At 43.1% G+C, this 19,622-nt stretch overlaps 1 protein-coding gene across 1 annotated transcript; it reads left to right on the top strand.

Moving 5' to 3' along the window:
* The first annotated feature begins 6,882 nt into the window (after positions 1 to 6,882).
* Positions 6,883 to 12,559, top strand: LOC135502362 (sodium-dependent phosphate transport protein 2B-like). Its single transcript, XM_064795148.1, has 8 exons — positions 6,883 to 7,081; positions 7,808 to 7,970; positions 8,322 to 8,453; positions 8,958 to 9,101; positions 9,325 to 9,516; positions 9,978 to 10,096; positions 10,331 to 10,532; positions 11,029 to 12,559. The coding sequence occupies exons 1-8, from the start codon at positions 7,043 to 7,045 to the stop codon at positions 12,231 to 12,233; spliced, it is 2,196 nt and encodes a 731-aa protein (XP_064651218.1). The 5' UTR covers positions 6,883 to 7,042; the 3' UTR covers positions 12,234 to 12,559.
* The last annotated feature ends 7,063 nt before the right edge of the window (positions 12,560 to 19,622 follow it).

Genomic DNA, 19,622 nt, shown 5'->3' with positions numbered 1-19,622 from the left:
GTGAGGAAACGAGTTTGATTCCCAGTACAGGCACAGGCTAGTGTGTTAGATGGCAAATTCTCTCAGACAGCGAAACGTAAGACACCCGATCTCGAGGCAGGCCTTTCGTCATCCTATTTGCTGCGCTCGTTTCAGTAAAATTGACAATTTATTTCAACAAAACAAGATCTCACATAGACCAATTTCCCATCTGAGGTCAATATCTCGATTTGTCCATAAGCGTCCGGGTGCAATACTGGCATTTGATACAACACCACTTGTAGATGTTCCTCATTAAACAATGTTTAAACAAAATTGATTAAAATGTATAGCTGTGTCTTGCAAAGCTGATAACAAGATCCTGTGATCAAAATAGTGATATCCCAGAGCAGGACTCCATGGTCATTGATTTGTTGACGTATGATTTATGGCTGTCCTGAAATAGGTTTGTCCACAGGCACTTGATCACTTGTATGTAAATATTTAACAGCGACACAATCTGCTAGGCATCAGTAATCCACCAATTAATCAGTCTATAAATAAATCTGGACCAGTTTACCTCAAGTGTAACCCACACACAAAACCACACGAGTGGAATTTCTGCGGTATCTGACATTCGAGTGCTGATCTTTGGCGTAGAAACCCCTGAGACCGCAGGCCTGACAACATAAATTAGGTTCTATTCATCATTATCAGAAGATAATGTTGAATATCTTTTAAAATGAGCATCTAAATGCTTGAGGTTGGCCACAATTTGGTGATGACACTTTTGAAAAATGCCCTTCTTACTAAATTATTTACACTTTTTACGTTTTCTTCCGTTGACATCTGTTGATTACCGTTTTTTCTTTCTTTCACAGCACCACTGGTACGACCGTCCCAAGAAGAAATCCGTCTACTACGCGGACGAGCGCCGGTTCGCGCACGATCCACCTGGACACACAGGCGGACTTCCCTGCTGCCGTGACGACATGCGAGCCGACCTCGAGTCCGGTAAATTTGGCTGGTTCAAACCAACAGTCATCAAAGACAACCCGCTCTTTTCGAAAAGTCCGAAGGTCCCGAAACGACGGAATAGCAGTAAGAGGAAGAAGGCGACTGTGCGGTCTGACTCGATCCGCCGAACTGATCAGCCCACAGAGGGCAAGAGGTCGTACCCAAAGTCTGTGATCGGCGGGCAGAAGGTCCTGCCCGAGTCCCCGCCGCCACGAAGAGGCAAATCCCTGCAGTACCACCCGTCTGACCGATCAAACAGCACCAACTCTAGCTTCGATGACGGGGTTTCTAATTGGTATCTGCGACAGGATCCGATGTTTGGGCATCATGATAAGAGCCTGCACGACTCTCACTTCAGAGCGAGGAGCAGGGAGCCAACTGATTCTGATCGGGAGGTTGGGCATCTTCGTCGCGACAACAGCCAACTGGCACCAATTGGGGGCCCGCTGGACTACTACCAAGGGGCGCCCATGGGGTATGACATACCCCCCGAGGCGTACTATGGTTACGGAATGGGCTACCCGCTGATGCCATTCCCTGGCCCATGGTTCTATAACCAGTGGATGCCTCCTTACAGATGGCCAGGGGTCCAGGACCCAGCTGACATGCCAGATCCACAGGGGCCGGCGTTATCACCGGAGATGTGGGCAGCGGCCGCCGGAAACTTCAGGGGAAGGTACCCATTCTTACGTGACGCCGTGCCGCATCCCCGATCAGACGAACAACTGCCACCTCATCCGAGATTCCTCCCAGAGCCTTCGGCGTATACTGCTTACCCAGGACAACAGGGCCCACAGCGGACAGCGTACACTGCCCACCCTGGTCAACAGGGGCCCCAGCCTGTAACACAGGGACGCGATCAGCCAAAGCGGCCGAATGAAAGTCCGACGGGAGGGCGGGAAACCAGTTCAAACGAGAACTCGCTTCGGAGGCAGGACTCGAGGAATTCAGGAAAGAACAACCGCGAGAGCAGCTCGGTTTCCCGTAGCTCAAGCTTCGATGATGTCATAGATACGGAGGTCATACGGCAACAAGAGGAACAGCGTTTAAAGGCGCGGCCACGTATCCCGCCACCGCCGCCGCCAAAGCCCAACACGGTGCCGCCTTTTATGCAAATGCAAATGGGGCAATCTGCGATGGGGCAACCTGCATTCTTTCCACAGAATAACTTGGTGAATGAATTGCAGCGTGTCATGGCTGCGCGTGGGAAGCCCCAGGTCGACCCCCAGGGACAGGATCCGTACCCGCAGCCACCCTGGGCGAACCCCTCTCGCCCCTCATCCTACGTACCAAGAGCGTCCCCTAGCCCTTTCGGGTTTGGGCCCCTGCCGGCGGGAGCGAATCAGGCCTTTCACTTCAGGGAGCCTTCAAATGATTCGCGCAGTAGCTTCGTGATGGGCGATAACCCGGTCACGTTGATTTTATAGTCTTATCGGGAGATCAATCCTCATCGCCCTACACAGGCCTTACAATGAGAAAAGACACTCTTGTCAAACTAGTTTTATGTTGACAAAATCAATGATATACAGCTGCATTTGAGCTAAGTATTGAGCAACTTTCGCCCCATCGAATAAAGTGGGCGTTCTGTGATCGGTATTGTACTGCAGGACAGTGCATGCAGTTTGGTTTTCAAACCAGGACTCGGTTTATTTAAACGGGCTCAGATGTTTTCAACTAGAGCTCGGTTGTTCAAACCAGGGCTCGGTTATTCAAACCAGGACCAAGACTCGAGTTTTCAAACCAGGACTCGGTTGTTCAAATCAGATATCGGTTCTTCAAACCAGTTCTTTGATGTTCAACCCAAGGCTCGGTTCTTCAAACCAGGACTGTAGGGCACGGATATTCAAAATAATTGACCCTATTGTTTAAACAAGTTGCGCTTTGTTCAAGGTTATCTTCAACGTGGTCACTCGCTTGGTTAAAGCCTAAAGCCCGCAGCACACTAGCCGCCAACTTCGGCGTTCACTGGCGTTTTTTGCCGCAAGAGCCCTGAACGCCTGAAAAATCCCTAGTCTGCTACGAACGGCGTCGGCGAACGCGACTTGCCGCCACTTGCCACAACTAAACGCCAAATATCTAACATGTTTGATTTTTGACGCGTGTCGCCGCGTTTGAACGCAAGAAGAAGCCAGGTGTGCTATGGATTGCCGCCTGAATTGGCGTCGGCGGCGAGGCTATGGCCAATCAGTATGCGTCTTGATGTCACATGATTTCAAAATGGCAGCCTAAAGTTGCGGAAAAGACGCTACTGGACGCCGATTCTGGGCAGGTGTGCTCTGACCGGGATCCACTGGCCGCCAACTTCGGCGTCGAGAGGCGTCAGCTGAACGCTTCTTGTCGCCAAAGTTGGCGGCTATTGTGCTGCGTGCTTTACCAAACACATTTCTTTAGATGATTTTCATTTGTGATGAGTAAAGTTGTGAATACTACGGATTCAGTTTTGCTTTTGCACTTGTGGGTGGGTACTTCAGTGTAGTTGGTTTGTTGTTATCATACCTATTTGGCATTACCGGTGCATAGAATCATATAATATCATAAACCGTAATTTCTGTTTATGTTCCCGCCGTGTTTTAAAAGTCAGTATTCACGTATGGTGCCTTACGCTTGTAAATAAGAAAACAGTATTGTGTTATTATCTGAAATTGGTGGGTGAAGAATATTTGACAGATTGGCGCGTGAAGAATAGGCTTGAGCGTCACGCCGTCTACTCTGTCATCACGAAACATTTTTTCCGCTTCAAATTGCTGAACGGGGTACTTTTATTTAGAAAATGTCGTAGAAGTGGTAATTTTGAAGGAGCCAATTAGCGACAAGCACGTTTATTTACAATAATGTTCAAACAACATGACGGAAGTGTCACATGCACGAGCCCTTTGCTTCTGATTGGTTCAAGGCTAAATGGCAGCTCCGGTGAAGCAGGATTGGCAGCTTTTGATTGGACAATACGACATGTTACTCGTTGGTGTGGAGTGTTGGTCTGAGGTTCAGGATGGTTTTCCTGGTGCATTCGACAACCTTTGCGTGTCCTAATCTATGCTCGGAAATGATCGTGACAACTCCCGGGACGTCCGTAGGTTGTCGACATGTGACTGGCGGATGGGTATTATATAGCCAGAGTGATTGATTGGCTAAAACATCTCACGTGATGTGAAGCGGTTTCCCGCGGTTTGTTTACCCGGGAGAGTGTTTCGTCGGGCATTGTACTTCTCCTTGGAGGGCCATGGCCGCGGCTGATTTGCTAATGAGGTCAGTTCCGTGTTCTCTATGGAATGGAAACCGGACCGACACTAGTATCCGGCGTGTTATTTCGTCCTCGAACGCCCACGATTTATCATCAATTGATCGATAGTTGTGAAAGTGTTTCACGAGTGACACCAAATACATGTATCGTGTTTTTCAAATCGATATGGCCAAAGGTACTTGGCTGACCTCTTGTCACTTCACTCTCATAGTGATCCCAAATAGTAATGTTACACAGCCCTGGGCAGCCGGCTTTTGTTGACACCGTGAAAGAGCTGTAATCTGTGCTTCAGCACTGATTAGACCTAGTACCCTAATACGATGTAAGATAATCTCGTGTCGTCCAACACCACTATCTTTTGGAAAATGTGACCAGGTCATATTTTGGAGTCAGCCGAGTTAATGTACTTTTGGCCAAAACGATATGAAAAACACATTCATTTGCATAAACAAAGAAATGGGTAATTGGTATCATCTTTAAAGACAACAATCCAGTCAACGATCCAGTTGAAATAACATTATGTGTCATAAAAAAAGAAAAAAATTATGTTTATGTGTCTTGATGGTCGTTGTTTGCGTTCAAAAGTGATATTTTCAACGTGACTGTTCTTCAGTTATGGTTAGCTATGTGTATTTATAATGCCTGGGACAAATGATCCGGTTTTGAGTCAATTTTCTGAATATGCTGGTTCAGGTCTACATCTGGGCCAAGATGTTTGAGCATTTAAACCCTGAACCAGCTTTTTCAGAAAATAGCTTGAAAATTATCATTTTTAGCGGGCATAAATCTGGTGCAAAAATAAAGACATTCCACGCAACTGTACTCGCTTTTTATGTTTATTTCTTCTAGATTAGTAAACATATTGATTAGACATACACACAATCCATTCAACATTTGCAATACCGGTGATGATAACTATTCGATCCAATCTCCAAATGAGAAGATTGCTAGCATTTGCTCCGTAGGGAAAAATTGCGCTAGTCAACGGTGCTCGTCTATCACTGAGTAACCGTAAATGGCGAGGCTTGGAGATTTTATTTTATCGAATTGCCTGTCACCCCATCGGATGGTATTGCATAGCTTCATCCGCCCCAAAGTTTCGCAAAAAATAGACGCCGTATAAGAAATTTAGAATTAAAAATTAAATTATATTTATACATGTAGTTTAATTTGCAGTTATTCCTAACGATCTATGCTTGCTTCTAATAATAATCAATGATGAAATTGACCCTTACAACACAGCTTTCATTGGCGCACATTTCATTTCGGTTTCATAGGCACTTTTGCGTCACAATCTATAAGTATGCTATTTTAAGACCTTCTTGTACGCCCTTATGTTGGTCAGTTGTCATTCTTCATTCTACACACACTTGGAAGAGGACGATTTAGAGCAGGATCCGTTTTTTGCAGTTTGTCATTTTTCTATATTCGGGAGTTCGGATTTGTAAGTAGATTTTATGAACACTCTTTTGTACATTTTTGCCCAACCTCGGTGGTACCGGTGTAATGTTTTTGAGTGTTTCTGTTTTTGAGTGTTTCCCCTCATTGTTTGGGAACGCTAAAAGATAGATTGACAAGTTTTCTGTGTTTCCCCCTATTGAAAAGCCATGGTCTCTCTAGCTGCCTATTGTTTGGAAACACTGACACATGGGAAACAACCACAGATGTTACACCGGCGTATCTGGCTAAGGGCCTATTGATTGGAGGCCGTGATAATGGGGCCTACTCATGATCCTGAACCAAAAATGCTAGTAAAACGAGATGGGGGGGGGGGGGGGTTGGACTTCTTCATCACAGGTAGAAAAAGTTGCTATGTTCGAATTGAGTAACAATTTAATCTTTCCCGGCACGCTGGTGGCCAGATCATCGGCCTATAATCGGCCCGCGGACTCGCACAGATGAATACTCAAATTGAAGACATGTCGCGATTTATATAGGCAGCAACAAGGCAGGCAAGATAAAGTTACACAAAGCCGCCAATAGGGGTCTCTCACATCTCACAGTACGTCGAAATGATTCACGCCTCTACGAGGAATATATTTGGTGCCGAGTCTGACATGACCGAGGGCCATTACTGCGCGTGTATACTTGAAAATGGCCAAATTAGCCCCTCCGCTCCTGCCTATAGCCCCCTTTGATAATGACCTAGTTTGCACGAAACCAATTTTTTATTGATAAAACGGTTAATTAGCAACAATATAGTTAGTAATTTGTGTGATTACTCCTTTTACTTATGAGTTATTGCATTTTCGATTTCCTCTACCCAAACATTTGTCCTAAATTTTCAACGATTTTGAGCGCGAATGCCTGCATTCAAAGGCCGATTTTTACAATTTAGCTGTGGATCCAACTTTGGCTTGAAAGATTTCCTGAAAAAATACCCCTTTCAGAAAATCATAGTGTTCTTTACTCCCGCCAGGTGGTACCAATCCATGAAATTTTGGAATCCAGCTCGCAGACTATATGACGCAAAAGTTCGAATTTAAATTTATGTATCGCCTGAAAGTTTACGCAATGAAAACCATATTGTATTACGAACATATCATGAATTCTGATAAGCCAGACCAGGTATTTAGCAAACACACCTGACAATATAAATTTGGCATGAGTGTAACTCATGAGTGACCAAGACGAAGGACTTTATCACAGGCCATATTCTACTTATCCAAATAATGTTACAAGGTTACCAGATAGGGCCATTTTGACGACGGACGCTCGCACGCAGTTTTTCAGCTGGAGTGAGGACTAAGTGAGTTGTAGCACCAGAGGACACCGGATATTTTACGAAAACATTTTTCGGGCAACATTTTTTTGAGAAATTGAAAAATGCCCCCAGAAGGAGAGAAAAAGGGATCAATACAGGGGGTAAGTGTAACTTTCAAAATTTAAAATTTGAAAATGTCCTGCGTTATGATTTTATGCAATTTTGTGAATTTGTCGAGAAAATCGTTGATTCCATGCTCCAGACACGAAAGAGTTCAATTGCATTGAAAGGAAGACCACTCTCCCTTTAAATCTCACGTTTATGGTTCTTCGATTGTCTAGGAGAATTCAAGAAAAGACCCACCCACCTTTAATCAACTAAGTCTGATTATGACACCGCTTTAGAAATACATTGTAGGCCTACCCAGGCCAAGTCTCATACTCGAATGACATAAAAGCTGGATATCAACCCTATAGACCCGTTGTGACAGCGGATATAGTCCCCCTGGAGTCATAGTCCGGTAGCATTGTATTTGATCAATTAAGCAGCATGATCTATTGTACCGCTAACCCTAACCAAAACATTTAGCAATGCGGGCTATTGTTACACGGACTATCAGCCCTAGGACTACTATCCCTTGCACACCGTCATTTATCCTAAAAATCCGTCATGAAGTTTAAAACTCGTCATCACGAACCCAATAAAACCCCGACATTAATTCATTAATTCTCAAACCCGGAATTAACCCTAAAATACGTCAATAAGTCTAAAACCCCCTAAAAAACCCATAAAAACCAGTCATTTACTCTAAAACCCCGTCATTAACCCTAAAGACCCACCAATAACGGTAAAAATTTGTCATTAACTTTACCTTTCTCTGTTTGCAGCCTATCGCGGCAAATGGGAAGTCAAACAAAGTGGGTATCAACAATGACGGGATGGAGATGTCGACGATGGACATGGGTGCCAAGGCGAAGGAGGCCGGGCTCGAGGGGTATGACCCGTGGGCCGGAGATATGAAGGAGGTCAAGCCAGATACGCCATGGAAGGGTATGTGCCTCCTCAATCTCCAAGCGTCGTCAGTGGTAACGGTTGCGTAGTGACACTTGCGCCGTGTATACTTTTGTTATCCTATCAGAGCTCAGTTTCAAGGAAAATTAATGATACTGATTTTTTTCAAAACCGGTGTGACAGCGGATATAGTCCCCCTGGAGTCATAGTCCGGTAGCATTGTATTTGACCAATTAAGCAGCATGATCTATTGTACCGCTAACCCTAACCAAAACATTTAGCAATGCGGGCTATTGTTACACGGACTATCAGCCCTAGGACTACTATCCCCGCCACACCTGTACTTTCAATTTCATTCAGAAACAATCAGGCTCACTTTTTCCTTTTCAGAGCTGAGTTGTAGAGGCAAATGCGTTCGAATTCTATGGAACTACATCTCCAAACCAATTCTGCTGATTGGCGCCCTCTATCTCTTCATCTGCTCACTAGATATCCTGAGTTCCGCGTTTAGGCTGCTCGGAGGTAAATACATACATACATACATTATAAAATTTGTGTGGGGCGCCTTTCCACTGAACAAATCGTACTCAAGGCGCTGCCCTCTCAAAGTGCCTCGCGTATCGTCAGGTCTTTAACTGACATTTGAATTTAAGGACATCTGAAGCATCCTGAATATGAGGTGGGAGTTGATTCCAAAGAGATGGAGCGCAGGCAGAGAAAGCCATGTCGCCAAACGAGGTCCCAGTTCGTTTTGGCAGCAACTTGACAGAGGATACTGACGACCTCGTGAGGTGAGTGGCATCTGCAAGTGGGATATTTAAGTAGCCAGGGGCACGAAGCACCTTGAAACAATGTCGTGTTAGTAAATACTTTGCCACTCGTACAGCTTTGAAGATAGGGTCGTACACTTTTTTCAGGGGACATTTTCTACATCTACACCGGCCTTTGGTTTACTTCGGGAAGGGGACTTTCTAAAGTGTTTTGCTGTGTACCAACAATAATTGGTACGCTTTTCTTTTTGTTTAGGAAAAGCGGCAGGCCAGACCTTCGCCAACAACGAAATTCTACAGAACCCCGTCGCGGGCCTCATGGTGGGTGTCCTAGCAACCGTCCTCTTGCAGAGCTCCTCCACAACGAGCAGTATTATCATTTCCATGGTAGCAGGAAAAGGTAAGTTGTAAATTCTCCCGGGGACTAAAATTACCATCACACCAGTTACCTAAAGCTGAGAAGAATAAAAATTCAAAGAAATTCTACCATTAGTTCCCGCTCCAGCACCAAAAACGATGTGGACAAAGCATTTACGAATGGACTTAAGCAGCCTCGAAAAAGAGGTTCCCTCCTGAGGCAGAATTACGGCAATATTGATTTAACAGAATGCACTTATTTGCAGTGATGTACGTCAGGACAGCCATACCCATCATCATGGGCGCCAACATCGGGACTTCAGTAACCAATACGATCGTCTCCATGGGTCATGTGAGTGATGTTGACGAGTTTCGACGGGCTTTTGGTGGCGCCACCGTCCACGATATGTTCAACTGGCTCTCTGTTATAGTTTTTCTGCCGCTTGAAGTCGTATCTCGTAAGGGAAATTATAGTTTACTTTTACGATAAATCACAGAAAGGTTAATTTTTAACGAAACTACACCATTGTCATACAGCAGTTTACACGTCCAAAGGTGCAAGCTGTTATTGGTCGCGTCAAGAAACTGGGTATCAATCTATCGCCGCAGGTCGCACATGACAGCCCATCACACCTGCTGCAGTTCGATATACATTTGATGATTTTGATATCAAAAGCACAATTTCTTCCACAAAAACTTTGGAACGGTTTTTTGGCACAACGTTTTGGCAATATATGTATGTCTGTCTATCTTGATTTAAAAGCCTCCATCACAATAGCTTTGGAACACGATGTTGTTAGGATCTACAGTCAGTATCACTACGCGCTTGCAGGAAGATGCGCATGTTTAAAAGGCGAAAACGTAGGTCGTGCAGAATTCACTCTCCGCATTGTCATTCACTTCACATTTCAATTTTCAGATTATCTGGAGTACCTGACGGACGCGATAGTCGAGAGCATGCCCCTCGAATCGTACACATCTGGAAAACAAGACCTCTTAAAGGCAATCACCAAACCTCTTACTGCTCTCGTTATATCTGTAAGTTTAATCTCGGTGCTTGTCTATTACCAAGCAACCGTACCAATAGCGAGGCTTGGAGATTGGTGCTCAGTCTGCTCTGCGTGGAGAGTGGTGTTCAGCACGCTCCCCATTTACGGATGCGATCGAAATTGAAGTAGCTGTATCTGTCCTGTGAAGTGAAGAAATGTTGCTTTCTCTTGTTCAAGCCCTACTTCAGACTTATTGCCATTCACAACCATGCTTTCATTTTAGGTTGACAGTGACAAAATCACGGATATCGCAACGAACGGCGAAGCCACTGACATCAATCTGATCAAAATTTGGTGTAAATCCAACACAACCTACGTCATGGGAAATGTGACGTATTCCAACGTCACAGGAATCGGAGGGGAAAATGTCACCAGCTCATACGTTGTGGAGGAATTGGTGGCGAAGAAGGTTGGAGTCGTAAAATGTAAGTGAACCTTAAAGGAACACTATAGGCAGCGGCTAGGTAGGCAAGATGAGGTTACTGGAAGTCACCAAGAGGGGCCTCTCCCATCTCTCAGTACGTCGAAACTATTAACCTGTGTACGAGGAATGTATTCAGTACTGAATTTAACATGACCCAGGGCCATTACTGTGTATATTAATCACCTGAAGATGGCCAATTTAACCCCCTGCCTATAGTCCTCCTTAGAGGTTATAGGGAGGAGATTTAGTTACTATAAGTCGAGGATAGGGGGCTCCACTGTCTCACGGTACTATATAGAGTATCGCGCGATTGCATCAGGAATATACGAAGGCTGCAGCGCATGCGTTGTTTTCCCCACAGATATGACAGAGAATATTTGTATCTTATTTTGAGTCGTCTTTTTTTAAATTAGTTCTTTGAGTCGAGGTCCAAAGCAGTTTGGGAATCGATCTGAAGTGGCGGATGTAAATGTCACCATGTTGTCTTCCAACTTCAGGTGTCAACATGTTCATGGATGTCGCCGGCGTCTGGAGTGACGAGGTGATCGGCGCCATTTTGCTCGTCTTGGCGCTACTTGTCCTCTGCTCCTGTCTGGTCATCGTGGTCAAGATTCTCAACTCGATTCTGAAGGGAAGCATCGCAAACGCTCTGAAAAAGTTCGTCAACGCGGACCTCCCCGGAAAATTATCCTGGTTGACGGGCTACCTTGCTATCATAGTCGGCGCCGGTTTGACTATCCTGGTCCAGTCAAGTTCAGTTTTTACATCAACCCTGACTCCGCTTGTTGGTGTCGGTGTTCTCCAGTTAGACCGGATGTACCCTTTGACCTTGGGGTCAAACATCGGAACCACTGCAACGGGGATGTTGGCGTCATTGGCGGCGTCCGGAGACACCTTAAAAGACTCCTTACAGGTGGCCTTCTGTCATTTATTCTTCAACATCTCGGGCATCATCCTGTGGTACCCCATCCCGTTTATGCGGCAGGCGCCCATAAAACTCGCCATGCTCCTGGGCAACAAAACCGCTAAATATCGCTGGTTTGCTGTATTCTATTTGTTTATAATGTTCTTCGTGGCACCTGCGACGGTTTTTGGTCTATCTTTGGCCGGGTGGTACGTCCTATTGGCAGTGGCGGGGCCACTGGTCCTACTGTTCATGATCATTGTACTTATAAACGTGTGTCAAAACAAATGCCCGAATCGCCTTCCTAAGAAGTTAAGAAACTGGCGGTGGCTACCGCTTTGCTGCCACTCGCTTGAACCACTCGATCGTGTGTTCAGGAAAATTTGCTTCTGTTTCAAATGTTGTCAACAAAATCCACCGCAGAAGCTACCGAACACGGTCAGCGTTGAACCAGAGGTCGCGAGTACCGATGATATTCCTATCGTCATCTCTCGCGAGTTATCGCGAGACACTTTTTGCCAAACAACGCGAGATATCGGTGTTCAATTCCCACATGACTTGAACGTTGACCCAGAACTCAGAAGGACAACAAATTATGCATTTGAAGCAGACGAGACGGAAACAGATTGGAAACCGGAACCGGAAATAAAGATAAACATGGAAACGGGATCTAAACCGGAACAGGAAGTCAAGATTACCGCAGAAACAGAAATGGAACCGAGGTCGGACGTAGAGTCGGCCACTGTTGTAGCGAACACCTATGCGAGTGAGGACTTGATGCCAAGGAGTGAATTATAGAGGCGCAGCATGTTCAGTTCAGACCAAGCTCAACTTTTGGCATAAAGCCGAGTAACATCTGCAAAGCAAATATTATAGGTCAATTTTTATCGCATTGACACGTTTGGTTACTCCACAGCGGCCATGTTTATCTCTATTTTCTTGTGGCACGAGTAAACACAACACACTCGAACTGTATACACCTGAATCAAAGTCAGACACGAAAACAACACAAGCTTTAGAAAGCATCTTTCTGCCGAATCAAGGTTTGTTTCCTAAATAAGTGTTCAAGAAAAAGTTTTGACTCTCCAATGTAAATACATGTATAAATGTTGTAAATTTTGTACAGTATGAATAAAGTTCTCTGGTTTCTATTTTTTTAATTTTGTTTAAAATAATGTTGTCGATCGCTTAGTTTAAGGAATTGATACCGGATTGGAGGTTTTGGCTGCCTCACCAAACACGGCGAGGGTGGAGCTAAAATGTAGACAGAACCCGAGGCGGCAGCCGAGGTTTTGCGCAAAATGACAATTCCATGTGAGTAGTGGTTGGTGTGACAATCAATAACCGACAGCGAGGTATCAATTTCTGTTATTATCACCCAAGAATAACCGCTGAATCCAAAGACTTGAGAGTCAGGATCTGTATGCGGTGCCCCATCGCATTCACACCGTGAGCGTATCACAAGAGACAACTCACCGACAATATTAGCTACACACACATGTACATGCAGTCTCCACATTCAAAAGTCAGTCAGCAAGTACGTGTAATAACAAATGCGCAATAAATACACGTACGTGCACGGCATGATGCACTGTCAAGATGTATACAAAATTGTTGTTGTTATCCACTGGCCGATTTTCGAACGTGGTATACTTACGGATAATATGCCTTCCGCATTTGTAGTCTCCACCGCGTAGTGAATGGGAAGTGTGTAGAAAGTTTGAGTCAAATATTAGTACTTACCAGTTTAACACACGCCTTATCACATTGACAGCCGGTGACGTACAAAAGACCGAAGTGAACATTTCGATGAAGTCTTGGGCATTTTGTAAAGAAAAGACTCTTTAATTTGTACGTGAACGTAACGTAGACTGATCTTTACTTAAATGTTTACTTAAAGGATCTAAACCTCTCTGTTACCTGTCTTTTTCACCTACATTTCCTGTAGAGGCGATTTCCAAATAAATATGCCAAGTAAAGTTTTGGGGCAATCAGCAGGGAGTACAATTTCAAAATTCCTACGTAAGCGTAAACGTTATATATACTGGACGTTTACCTAAAGGTTCTAGATTCTAAACCTCCCTGTTACATGTGTGTTATCGCACTTACCTTTCCTGTAAAAGCGATTTCCACCTAAACTTGTCGGCAAGTCCTGTCTGGGGCAAAGTTCAGGCTGAAGGTGACATATCAAGGTCGCCGGGTTGTACCCCGCCGTGCCGAAACCAACACAGGATGCATCATTGTCGCACTCAGAAGCACATGTTTTCAAGGTGACGCCCTTCAGGACCTTCAGATTCGATGGCGAATTAATGCATAGACCTGGCCCCTCAGTATAGGCTGGGACTATCCAATTGCCTGCAACAGACATGAGAGATAATTGCAGATCATAAGAAATAACTGCAGACAGATGAGATGGATATAAGATATCTTTGCCGATAAAATATTTTTTTACTCAATTTGAATAAGTTCCTCCTCCTTGTAAAGTTTACATTACGTTAAATTGCCCCTGACCCCGCAGTCGACTAAATTACAGGCCTAGTCCAATACAAGGGTCTGTTTTTCATTACGTTTTCTGCTCCTCACCGAGCGGTTAAAAGAGTAAAGGCCTCGCCCAATTCACGGCCTGTTGTCTTTAATCAAAGCCCACTCACACTGAGGCCTGAATACCGATTGTTCTACTGTCATATCAAAGGGTTATCACGTACATCATGATGACATCGACCCCGCGACACAGCTTTAATGGTCCATAGGCCTAAACTGGCAACGGCAAATAAACGGAATGTTCTCAACGGCTACGGGGCAAATTTAAGTCACTTACCTTTCTCTTTTCTTTTAAAGTACATATGAGCTTTTTGATTGGCTGTGTCCAGCCTCTTGCAGAGTCCGCTTCGGAGGCTACACGCCAAGAAGGGCTCTTCCGGATTGCTTGTGGTGCACTGGAATGAAGTACAGGTGGCGCTCTTGTCGCAGGCATCCCTACAATCTGCTACTTCTCCCATTGGGTCAGTGGATAGGATTTGCTGCACGTCACTTCCGCTTCCGGTTGCGCAGTCCCCTGCGTAGTGGTCATATCCTGTTTGCTCCCAGCTCGCTACTAACAGTAAATAGAAATGTACATTTTGTAATTACAAATTTACAACCTTAATCATTGACCGGCAAGGCGTGCGTTTCTTCATTGCAATACGCAGACTGTGGACGAAATATTGTCGAGGTTGATTGGAAACAGTTTAAAATGGCTTAGCGAAGTATGAAGATCTCTTGAACAGTGTGATGATTGGCCATTTCGATGAAAAATATTCAACTTCAATAATCTTTTATCACGAAATCAACGTATGTGTGTTATGCTGAACTTATGCCGTGGTCAAGATTCAGTTTCCCTTCGATTGATGAATTGATGATTTAGCGGCAGTGGGCATGACTATCGTCAATGCGTTTTTTCCCCTGAACTCGCAGTTAAAATATTTCAGGCAAGGTGTAATGCACGGTCCATTGTCTTTAACCAAAGCCCGCTCGCACCGAAGTCTAAATTCACATTGTTCTACTGTCGTATCAAAAGATTATCAGGGCTAATCGTGATGACATCGACCCTCCTGATACAACTTTCTTGGGGGTCGATAAGCCAAACCGGCCGTAAGGCGAATCAAATGTATTTATGGTGAATCCGAGGGTGTGAAAGGCGGAAAAGCTCGACCCGGTGTAATGTTTTTGAGTGTTTCTGTTTTTGAGTGTTTCCCCTCATTGTTTGGGAACGCTCAAAAATAGATTGACGAGTTTTTCTGTGTATCCCCCCTATTGAAAAGTCATGGTCTCTCTAGCTGCCTATTGTTTGGAAACACTGAAACATGGGGAACAACCACAGATGTTACACCGGCTACCACTCGCCTTACGAGGACCTTTCCTGACTGGTAACATGACCGAATAATAAGGACTGACATAAGTACGTAAATACAAAATACCAACCTGGCCTCAATTTCGTATAGAAACGATATTCGTCTTCATCGACGTTAACTTTCTTTTCGCAGTCTTTGCGCTTCAGGTAACAATTTCCCGAGTTTGGATCAGTTGATTTACGGAACTGGAGACCAACGCATGTCTCCTCTTCTTCACATGCGTCAGTGCAACTCCGGAGGCTGGTAGGAATAGGTTCTTTTATATCGTTCCCTGGGCAGTCCCCAGCGAAAAAATGGTACTTCGGTACGATCCAGGTTTGTTCTGAAACGATTGAAAGATTATAGATTATGATATATTTCGTGTAGTTCCTACTTCAACTGGGCCAATTGAAAGATTACAGATTATGATATATTTCATGTAGTTCCTACTTCCATTGGGCCAATTGAAAGATTACAGATTATGATATATTTCATGTAGTTCCTACTTCCATTGGGCCAATTGAAAGATTATAGATTATGATATATTTCGTGTAGTTCCTACTTCCATTGGGCCAATTGAAAGATTACAGATTATGATATATTTCGTGTAGTTCCTACTTCCATTGGGCCAATTGAAAGATTATAGATTATGATATATTTCATGTAGTTCCTACTTCCATGGGGCCAATTGAAAGATTACAGATTATGATATATTTCGTGTAGTTCCTACTTCCATTGGGCCAATTGAAAGATTACAGATTATGATATATTTCATGTAGTTCCTACTTCCATTGGGCCAATTGAAAGATTACAGATTATGATATATTTCATGTAGTTCCTACTTCCATTGGGCCAATTGAAAGATTACAGATTATGATATATTTCATGTAGTTCCTACTTCCATTGAGCCAATTGAAAGATTACAGATTATGATATATTTCGTGTAGTTCCTACTTCCATTGAGCCAATTGAAAGATTACAGATTATGATATATTTCGTGTAGTTCCTACTTCAACTGGGCCAAATGAAAGATTACAGATTATGATATATTTCATGTAGTTCCTACTTCCATTGGGCCAATTGAAAGATTACAGATTATGATATATTTCATGTAGTTCCTACTTCAACTGGGCCAAATGAAAGATTACAGATTATGATATATTTCGTGTAGTTCCTACTTCAACAGGGCCAAATGAAAGATTACAGATTATGATATATTTCATGTAGTTCCTACTTCAACTGGGCCAATTGAAAGATTACAGATTATGATATATTTCATGTAGTTCCTACTTCCATTGGGCCAATTGAAAGATTACAGATTATGATATATTTCGTGTAGTTCCTACTTCCATTGAGCCAAATGAAAGATTACAGATTATGATATATTTCATGTAGTTCCTACTTCAACTGGGCCAAATGAAAGATTACAGATTATGATATATTTCATGTAGTTCCTACTTCAACTGGGCCAAATGAAAGATTACAGATTATGATATATTTCGTGTAGTTCCTACTTCCATTGGGCCAATTGAAAGATTACAGATTATGATATATTTCATGTAGTTCCTACTTCCATTGGGCCAATTGAAAGATTATAGATTATGATATATTTCGTGTAGTTCCTACTTCCATTGGGCCAATTGAAAGATTACAGATTATGATATATTTCATGTAGTTCCTACTTCCATTGGGCCAATTGAAAGATTACAGATTATGATATATTTCATGTAGTTCCTACTTCCATTGGGCCAATTGAAAGATTACAGATTATGATATATTTCGTGTAGTTCCTACTTCAACTGGGCCAAATGAAAGATTACAGATTATGATATATTTCATGTAGTTCCTACTTCAACTGGGCCAATTGAAAGATTACAGATTATGATATATTTCATGTAGTTCCTACTTCAACTGGGCCAAATGAAAGATTACAGATTATGATATATTTCATGTAGTTCCTACTTCAACTGGGCCAATTGAAAGATTACAGATTATGATATATTTCATGTAGTTCCTACTTCCATTGGGCCAATTGAAAGATTACAGATTATGATATATTTCATGTAGTTCCTACTTCCACTGGGCCAATTGAAAGATTATAGATTATGATATATTTCGTGTAGTTCCTACTTCCATTGGGCCAATTGAAAGATTACAGATTATGATATATTTCATGTAGTTCCTACTTCCATTGGGCCAATTGAAAGATTACAGATTATGATATATTTCATGTAGTTCCTACTTCCATTGGGCCAATTGAAAGATTACAGATTATGATATATTTCATGTAGTTCCTACTTCCATTGGGCCAATTGAAAGATTACAGATTATGATATATTTCATGTAGTTCCTACTTCCATTGGGCCAATTGAAAGATTGCAGATTATGCGATAATCCATGCAGTTGCTGATACGACAGGGTGGTACCAATTTTCGCGAATTGTAAAAATAACGAGACGTGTTGCGACTCAACTCAACTGCTACTAACCAGAGTCTTTCAATTTTTTTGTTTTGAAAGACTCTGTACTATCTAAGTCCTGGTTTATTTACTATTGCTACTCACTAAGTCCTGGTTTATACCTAATAGCTACTCACTAAGTCCTGGTTAACACACAATTTACTACTCACTAAGTCCTGTTTTTTTTCACAATAGCTACTCACAAAGTCCTGGTTTATACCTAAAGGCTGCTCACAAAGTCCTGGTTTATACCCAATTGCTACTCACTGAGTCCTGGTTTTCTTTTGAAGTACATATTACTCCGCGGGTTGGCCGTGTCTATGTTCTTGCAGGTACCACTTCGCAGGGAACAAACCTGAAAGGGTTTCTCCGGAGCAATTGTAGTTATCTGGAATGACGTGCAGGTGGCGCTACTGTCGCAAGCATGTTTACAACCTGTTGAGTTCCCTGTTGAAACAGTCGATTCAATTTTCTGTAGGTCACTTCCGGTACCAACTGCGCAGTCTCCTACGTAATGATCATATCCTATTTGATTCCAGTCATCTAAAATAAAAACGTAGGTCATTTCTGACACAAAATACATGTTCAAGAAAAACCAAACTTTGAAGAAATCCGCCAAAGACATTTCGCACAGCAGTCCAAAAGGACAGCGGCATACTTCTGAAAAAATCAACCCATATATAGTAGTCAATATGTACAAACACGATGTACTTACCCTCCAGTCGTTTATAGGTATGATACTCGGTATTTTTCGGATTAATTGGCGTCTCGCAGAGTTTCTTCTTTAAGTAGCAATGGCCCGATTTAGGATCTGTCTCCGTGAGGAATAGGAAGCCAACACATGTCGGCTCTTGTTCACAGTTTTTAGCGCAGATCCGGAGACTTATTGAGGCCACGTTGTTTATTTCGTTGCCAGGGCATTCGCCAGCGTAGAACTTGTACCTAGGGGTTTCCCAGATTTCACCTGAAACGAGGATTGAAAATAACAGATTCGATATTTCTGTAATATTTCTTTTTTTCTGAGGTTTTTTCATTCGTTCTGGTTTATACTCAACTGCTACTAACCAGAGTCTTTCAATTTTTTGTTTTGAAAGACTCTGTACTATCTAAGTCCTGGTTTATTTACTATTGCTACTCACTAAGTCCTGTTTTTTTCACAATTGCTACTCACAAAGTCCTGGTTTATACCTAATGGCTACGCACTAAGTCCTGGTTTATACCTAAAGGCTACTCACAAAGACCTGGTTTATACACAAATGCTACTCACTGGGTCCTGGTTTTCTTTTGAAGTACATATTACTCCGCGGGTTGGATGTGTCTATGTTCTTGCAGGTACCACTTCGCCGGGAACAACTCTGAAAGGGTTTCTCCGGAGCAATTGTAGTTAACTGGAACGACGTACAGGTGGCGCTACTGTCGCAGGAATGTTTACAACCTGTTGAGTTCCCTGTTAAAACATTTGATTCAATTTTCTGTACGTCACTTCCGGTACCAACTGCGCAGTCTCCTACGTAATGATCATATCCTATTTGATTCCAGTCATCTAAAATAAAAACGTAGGTCATTTCTAACATAAAGACCGTCTACATAGATGAGACAATTCATCACGTATGTCTCTTCATCCATCCTGGGATACACGGCCTTAGCGCAACCCCTCCACAATTTGTTTGATGATGCTGTAAATATTGAAATAAATTTGAACCAACATTTCAATATTTTTGCGATGAGTACCAACTTTTTTGGATGCACTAACCTAATTTGTATGCAAATATCACCGAAAGCACATGTCAATGTGAAAACAGCCCTCTGGTGGCAATGATTGTAATTTGTGTTGAAGTGAATCCTTTATGGCGTCATATGG

Source organism: Lineus longissimus, chromosome 18, assembly GCF_910592395.1.
Source record: "Lineus longissimus chromosome 18, tnLinLong1.2, whole genome shotgun sequence".
Taxonomy (NCBI): Eukaryota; Metazoa; Nemertea; class Pilidiophora; order Heteronemertea; family Lineidae; genus Lineus; species Lineus longissimus.
This window is presented reverse-complemented; position numbering and strand designations above follow the sequence as displayed.